At 37.4% G+C, this 8,376-nt stretch overlaps 1 protein-coding gene across 1 annotated transcript; it reads left to right on the top strand.

The window, feature by feature from the left end:
* The first annotated feature begins 2,038 nt into the window (after nucleotides 1–2,038).
* LOC115049978 (CBL-interacting protein kinase 2-like) lies at nucleotides 2,039–7,969 on the top strand. Its single transcript, XM_029512656.1, has 10 exons — nucleotides 2,039–2,098; nucleotides 3,288–3,416; nucleotides 3,595–3,691; nucleotides 4,727–4,821; nucleotides 4,948–5,031; nucleotides 5,410–5,471; nucleotides 5,602–5,697; nucleotides 6,045–6,099; nucleotides 6,417–6,605; nucleotides 6,699–7,969. Exons 2-10 carry the CDS (start codon nucleotides 3,300–3,302, stop codon nucleotides 7,668–7,670), a joined length of 1,767 nt encoding a protein of 588 aa, XP_029368516.1. The 5' UTR covers nucleotides 2,039–2,098; nucleotides 3,288–3,299; the 3' UTR covers nucleotides 7,671–7,969.
* Nucleotides 7,970–8,376: the final 407 nt, after the last annotated feature.

The following is an 8,376-nucleotide window of genomic DNA, read 5'->3' on the forward strand; positions in this document are numbered from 1 at the left end:
GGGTGCCCTGTATGGCCAGTTTAGTCAGGAGAACATCGCTTATTTGAAAATTTAATACCATTTTAATACCATTTTACAAATTTCAGTGTAGCGATGCAACGGTACAGTTTTCCCACGGTTCGGTATGCATCACGGTTTTTGGGCCACGGTAACGGTACGGTTTCAATATCTTTATATAAAACTACTCACTAGAATTAAGAGCAAGCATAGATATAGTCAAACCATTTTATGATAAAAATGTAACACCCTTCCATAAAAAACAGAGCAGTATCCAACAGAAAATAAACAGCAAACATTATTGTAGCCACCATAATTAGAAACTACTTAACCGTTACAAATATAATATCAGAGAGCAGCACTGATGCAGTCAAACAGCAAAATGTATCATAGAAAGGGAACACTTATCTTACTTGCTACTTACCAAAAGTAGGCAATACCGAATAAAAGTGTAGTGTCTAATAAAAATAAACAACGTTTCAACCTACCCATAGAAACTACTTCACTGTTAGAAATGCAATCAACAAATGTGAACATGACATTAAGTGCAGCATCAATTCAAAATAGTTAAACGACTGTAAAGCAATGCTTGCACATCGTGCTTTGGTTGTTGACCGTCATTTTTTTGTTATCATCATAGTCTAGACTCTAAATCCAAAATGATCCCACACCGCGGACGGGCTCCTCTCCTTACAAAAATGTAACCATTGATAATAATAATAATGCATTTTATTTACAGAGCACTTTTAACAATGCTCAATGATGCTTTGCGGTAGGCGGTTGAAATCATTTCTGAAGGCATCGCTGAATTAGCTCCAACTGAGATATCAGACAGCTTGCGACCCAACATGGCAGCATTTCTCTGGCAGGACTGTTTTATGAAAGCTAGAAGTTCAACAACTTGGCAGCAAAAACAGCTTTCACAGTACTACAACATGAACCGGTGCATAGATATGAATGAAAACAATGGTGGCAAAGTAAGACTTTGTGCTTAAGTTCTCTGATGGTGATTCTGCAGTTCATCTGAGTGAAATGTATAGGTTGCAGTTACTTCTGTTAGCATATTACCTTAAACTAAATCATTGAGAAACTTAAGGTAGACATGAGTGAGTGAGTCAAGACAATAAGACTAAATGCATGCATGTTTGTCTTTAAAGGTGAGTCTGCAACAAATGGCCACAACGCCTTATCTCACCTGCCACACCCACCTAATCTTTGCAGCAGCTCTCATCTTATTATTACCTGCCTGCCCAAACACATACTGGTCTGACTGCTCGCCCCTTGTCTGTGCCCTGTTTGGCTCGATTCCTCTGTGATTCCTGCCGCTGGTTTTTCTGTGAGTGTGATCGGAATAAACTGTTGAACTGTCATCGTTTTAGATGCTTCTCAGTCCCCTCCTTAAAGTCATTTCTATATTTGAGTCTTCACACGAAATTCAACTCAACCACTCTACATGCTAATCTGTTTGATTGCAAAGAGCTGATGCAGAAAGTGATTCCTATCGAATATGACTGACCACACAAAACAATAAACAAAACAGCTCTGAGTGAACAAAATGAAAAAACGAAAAAAAAGTTGATAAGTTAAGAGTACTTTATCTGTCCCACGTATGGGAAATATCTTGTTACAGCAGCAACCATAGTTATAGAAGAAGAGATAAGATACAAGAGTGTAAACAAGTACACACGACATATAAACAAAAATTCAAAAACCAAAAAATATAAAGTGGCAGTGGTAAAGCCAAGGTGGCTATGAGAAAAGAAACTCTCCTCTAGTGTAAAAAATGAGATGTAAATGTAATATGTAATTAATCTGGAGTACAGAGAGGTGTTATAAAGTCTGATTGTTGTTGGGATGAATGACCTGGTTGTCCAAGATATGAAATAACATGTTATAAACCCATTTAAAAAAAAAGATTGGCTCAGACTAACCACAGCAGCGTAAGAGTTAGAACTGTGCCTCATAACAGGAAGTGGTCATGCAAGCACCTCCCACTTCATATATAGGGGTCTGGAGGAGGCCTTCCTCCTCTTAGTCTCCAGGCTGAGTGTGGGTGCTGACACTTGTTTGATTTGCTGTGTGTCTTTGAGAATCCATCACTGTGAGTAACATTTCGTGTTTATTTTGGATTGATTTCATTTACTAAATAGTGTCATGCTTTAAATGCATTCAGCTGATTATTATTTGAATTATTAATCATATTTTAATTTGCCAGTATGTCACTAACTTTGAAGCAGAATTCCTAATTTGTTTGGGCAAAATGTATTTCTTTTATTTCGAACCATGGCAATCAAATTTTCATCCTAACCTGTTTCCCTGAAAGTGCTAATGCTTTCTTTTGTACAGTTTGATTTCAGGCATTGCAACATCAAAATCAAAAGTGAAAGCTAGATGGAAACTGTCCAGCTGTTTTCTGCTTTGCCTTTTAGTTGTCAAGACCGTGTTTCTAAGAGGACATTTCACATGGATTCATCTACTGCTTACACCAGCTTGTACCAGTGTATACCTTGTACCAAAACACTGATTATTTTACATGTGCACATTATATGCACATTTAAGAGTTGCAGTTTCCTGTTTAGCAGGAATTAGATAACACATTTGTAATAATAATAATTCTTAAAAAAGCTATTAAAAGTGCAAGAGTAGGACCTGCGAATAAAGAATGAGCTAAGTTTCACTTCATATATACATATAATCAATGCTCTGTTCTGGAAACTATTTTAAAGTTGTTTTTAACATTTCTTATTCAGTGTTCACTGATGTGCCAGTGTCTTCTTTATATTTTGTGGATAATTAACAAAACTATCAGATAATAGACTTTTACCATCTTGTCAGTCAGCACAGTCCGCATCACTCTATGCAAACGTGCCTTTTTCGGAGCAACATGTTCATGCTTCATGAAAGTGAATGTGGACTGGAGTTCACATTGCTACTGGCAGCTGTGAAAATATGGACTGCACTTTCTCTGTGCTTTCTCTTACATCAGCCGAGAATCAGCCACTCAGTGTTTGTGTGTTTTTGCTATGACATGTGAGAAGCAGCTGTTAGCTGTGAAAACGTGGACTGGAGTTTAATTGATTTGGATTTTAACTTGGAAGAGATTTGATGATAACATGGCACTCTGAAAACAGTGAGACCGAGGCTGTATTTTAACGTTCTATTTGACTTATCCAAATGTTTTTAGCCCAGATTACTCGTATTTGTATCACTGTCACCAAGATGCACAACTCTGCCAGTAGCTGCATGAAATAAATGCATTTGCGTTGACTTGGTAATGTCTGTGTCGTTAGGAAATAACAACGATGGGGGCGGGGAAGAGCACCCTGAACGGCTACAAGATACAGAAAGAAACAAAAAATGCAGTTGTCGCCACAAAGGGAGATGACACGTTTCTCTTAAAAAAGATAGATTTAAAAAAGGTAAGCGAAAAGTTCCTGGGGGAACCTAAATTAGTTACAATAGCAAACATACCACATAACCAGGTGCATCTATGTGACCTCGGTTTTACATTCAGAGCCTGGTTTGTTGACTATGATCTCAGACGTTCCACCTAAACCTTTCTGTCTGTGTTTCTTACACAAATGATGATTTTAACAGATACCCAGAGAGGCTCATTCATCATTACTCAACGAAATGGAAATACTTAAGGAAATAAGTAATCCTCATATTGTGAATTACAAGAACTCTTTTATAGGTAAGTTTCGATCAACCTGCCTCAAGTTTTACTCTCTCTACATTTAACGTTCGATTTAAAGATTCAAATATGATCAACTGTGATGCTGATGGGATGAATTGCTATTTCAAACCACAGTTTGATTTTAGAAGAGACAGCTGACATCCAGACATCCTTTCAGCGTTTGGTGACGCTTTCACCAATTTGTACTTAGAGCTAAATGAGTAGCTGCTACAGCGTTTGCTATCAGAGGTCGAAATTTCTGATCTTAATAAAGTTCAGCACTTACTTATGCAACAAAAAAAAAAATGTACAGCTACCAACACATCAATACCTCATCACAACTGCGTCTCTTGCTCTTCTATATTATTTCCACCTTTTAACCTTTGATATCCGATGTTTAGAAATCAGATATATAACGTTGGTTATCTTCTCTCTACTGCTGTTAATACATTTGTGTCTTTGCTAAAAAAGGCAATTAACTGGTGATGGTGTTATGTATTTGGTAAATGCTGGTAGATAGTAAACATAGTTCACTTTGAAAATGTCCACTTGATGCTTCATACAACAATATGAGCTCAAAAGCCAATATATGGCTCCACCATGTATAGTCCATAGTAGCTTGTTTTATTTATTTGTTTTTATCTTACTATTATTGGCTTTAGCTGTGGATTGGCTTTTACTGATGCTGTGTAACCAATGCCATGGTGTCATGGACAGCTCATTGGTACAGACCACAATTTGATGTCGACAGAAACGGACATTAGTATATGTAAATCTGTTTTATTTATCAGTATAAAATGGCCTTTTTCGATCATTGGAAAATTGCTGAATATTCCATTCAATAATCCACAAACCAAACGGTTTAAACCCGGATACAACCACCAACGAGTAAAAGAAAGAGTGTCCTATAATTAACTCCTCTCTGAGAGCTCAGACACAAATATTAAGTGTTTCTGATTTCTACTTGCTTGGGAGTTCCCGCTAATACACTTTTATATTGAAGTTGATTTGTTCCAAATGTTAACAGATCTTATTTTCCTTTTTGTGTCGAAGATGAACATGATAAGATTTACTACACAGTGATGGACTACTGTCAGGGAGGGAATCTTGCCATAAAGATCACACAGAAGCAGACAGAAGAGCCTGAGGTACAGCACAAAAACACATTTCAAATATATGATCAGAAAACTATACTGCGTCCCACTCCTTTTGTTCTTATTGTGTAGCAAATGACATTCCTGCAATTCTCGAACTGCCTTCATTTTTTTTTCTAGATACTGAGCTGGATTGCTGAGATCTGTTTGGCTTTGAGGAACATTCATGAAAAAGGCCTGATTCACAAATGTCTGACACCGGAGGTACACATGTCCACATTATAAAAACAGTGTATTTTACTATCTTAAAAAAAGAAGTTGTTGGCCTGTATTATTTGATTTTGTAATATTTTAATCAGGAAGTTTATCTTAGTTGTATGTATTAATTTCAGCAAGAGCCTACAACAGGCTGTGGGATAACTTATTACATCACACATAAGAGTCATTGTTCGGTTCAATTATGTTTGTTAAGCTTGTTACTTCTCAGTCATAGAAGCATCTGGGTCTGTGAAAAGTCATGTGACATTATAACTGTAGATCATTCTCAACAAAAAACATAAACCAATCAGATCGCTTGATCTGAGCTACCGGTTATATAAAGTGACTTAATTCACAGTTGTTCTGGTCTCTTTTCATTGATAGAACATCTTCCTCACTGAATTTGGATCAGTGTGTTTGGGTGATTTTGGCCAAGTCTATGAGAAGTATACAGTTAACATTATAATCACATACATATAATGTGTATATATATAGATGTAGATATATATATTATAATTTAATTATGAATGAATTATTAAGTATTTGTTTATTTTATGTATTTATTTTTAATCACAGTTCAAAAGGTACCTGTGCAACCACTGAGGCAACTATGCTGGAAATGTCATATCTGCCACCAGAAGTCTTCACAATGGGGATGTATGATGCTAAAAGGTAAAAATTAGGGGATTTCAGATACAGTCACCTGTTAATGTTTTGTTGCAGAGTAATATCATGTCAGTTAATTAATCAACTAATCTTATCATTTTTGATCTATATGGAATATAAAATTAGTCACACTTTATTATATTTGTTATACTTTTTCATATTTTACAACATAATTTTAGAAGTGGTATAGCGAGCTGAAGTCCTGGCATCTACTTTGGCCTAGTTACTGTCCTGGGATAATTTTATCTAGCGTATTATCTGCTTCATTACGCTGATCTTATTTAGTAAAAAAAAAATAAATAAATAACTACTGCTGCCAACAACATAATAATCCTGCTACTAACTCTTTACAGTGACATTTGGTCAGTGGGATGTATTCTCTATGAACTTTGTACTCAAAAACCAGCGGTGAGTTACCCAAAGATTTGCAATTTATTGACTCTGAAATGGCAAAATTATCAAAATGTGAGATTATTATTATTATTATTTTATTTTCAATTTTATGTTTTATTATTATTTATCACAAGTAAATTTGTTGCTTTGGCTCATTGGCAGGTATAAATGTATCTTCTTTGCTGTTGATCATATGACTTCCTGAAATGAAAAAAAATTGTCACATTTTCATTTAACTTAGTGAATAATGAGTTGAAAATGTCATTATATTTATGAATTGTTTCTTGTGGATGTTTTTTTTTTGTTTTGTTTTGTTTTGTTTTTTTTTCCAGTTCACAGCAGAGACCACAATCAAGCTCATGCCAAAGCTCATTCATGGTCCTTGCCCATGTCTCCCAGAAACATTCTCACCAGAGCTCTGTCAACTTGTAATTGACATATTCAATAAAGACCCTCATTCAAGACCAACAGCCAGTGAGATCCTGGAGCGTCCCTTCATCATAAAATGTCTCTTAAAAAAGGTATCATGATGGATTACAGATTATGCATGTACATTCTGAAAATGGATTTGGACACCAAGCACTCCACTTAAAATGGCTATGCTTTTTCAATAGTTCAAAACAACTGTGGAGGATCTCCAGATAAAGCTGGATAAGCTAAGAAATGTGGCTGACAGTTTGGAAAGTGTACACAAAGGCTCTACTATCGGCAGTCTGACTGGAGGAGTGATTGGAGCGGTGGGAGGGATTACATCCATAGTGGGCCTTATACTGAGCCCTTTCACTTTGGGAGCCTCTCTTGTTGTCACTGGGGTTGGAGTGGGTGTTGGTACACTTGGTGGGCTCACTGCTGGTACCGCAAATATAACAAATATGGTCAACCAGGCCTCTGATCGCAAAGCTGTTCAAAGTATTATCAAAGACCTCGAATATAACACTAAATTAGTGGTGAACTGGGTCCTGGAGATTGACACAAGTTTACAGAACATCAGGAGCAGATGCACCTCGGGTGACACATTGGACACTGAGCAAACCCAATCCAACATATTAAAACTGGCCAGTGTTGGCAGGATAGGGAAGGGCATAGTCTGCCTCTCTGAACTGGCTCGAATAATCAATGTGATTGGAGCAGGAAAGATCGCAGCACAGGCATCCAAGGTATTACGTGTGGCTGAGGTAACAACTGGTGTGTTTTCAGCACTGTTTACAGCTGTAGATATCTTTTTTATTGCCATGGATGCCAGAGAGATACACCACATTAGACAGGCACAGGCACAGGCAGCAGGCGAGGGCACAGCTTCTGAGTCAGGCTCTGAGACTCTCGACTCCACAACCACCTGTGACCAGGAGACACTTTTGTCCAGCTCAGTGACACAAGAGCAGGAGTCAGACGCGTCGCAGGGACAGGACCAGCCCTCCAGAGACGCCACCCCGGTCAAATCTGACATCATGAACTTTGTTCTATCTATCAGGCAGGCAGCAGATAACTTGCAAAATGTCCTAGATGAGCTCCAAGACATCCTCTCATCTCTCTTTTTGACTGAGTCAGAAGAAGATTATGAATGGATGGATATGGAGTCAACTTAACTGTATATCAAACGCAACTCATCCAAATACAAGCTTGCTTTTCATTTGTAAAAAAAAGTTGCATTTTAAACATTCAGTGTTGGCATTTTAAAGCATTAAACTCAAATTCAGATTAACCTTGATAACAAGTCACGAGGGGAATACTTCCAAATATATATATGTATACACACACACACACTTTGCAATTCACTCCTTGCTTTGCCCTGAATTTCACTCTCTCGAATCAATCCACTAATACAGTCTGATTAAAAATGTAATTGTAATTGTACAAAGAGATGTGTCAATAAAGAATGAGTAATCAAAGAGAAAGAGGCGAAGTTGTCATATTTAATATGGATTATTATAATATTTGTTGATTCAAACAGCCTTACACACCTCTGAAAAAAGGGAGAGTGGCTAAAATAGGATTTATTCCAGAGCCTTGCACTTGTTCTGACCTGGCACAGGACATGTGCAGCACAGAAGGTAGTTGTTCTGGACAAAGTGTTGCACTTGGCGACTGGCACACACATTATGTCACTATCTGCCCACAGCACTCCTCAGCGACTCACAGAAAAATACAAAGTTTCACAGGTGAACACCTCATACCTGAGCAAAATCATCCACATGCACAACGGTGTGACACTAATTCATTGAGAAAATAAAGGCAGCTCTTCAGCACTGCAGTGTTACTGTGAGGGGCAATTGTTGCTGCACTCGAATTACT

Source organism: Echeneis naucrates, chromosome 10, assembly GCF_900963305.1.
Source record: "Echeneis naucrates chromosome 10, fEcheNa1.1, whole genome shotgun sequence".
In the NCBI taxonomy this organism is placed as follows: Eukaryota; Metazoa; Chordata; class Actinopteri; order Carangiformes; family Echeneidae; genus Echeneis; species Echeneis naucrates.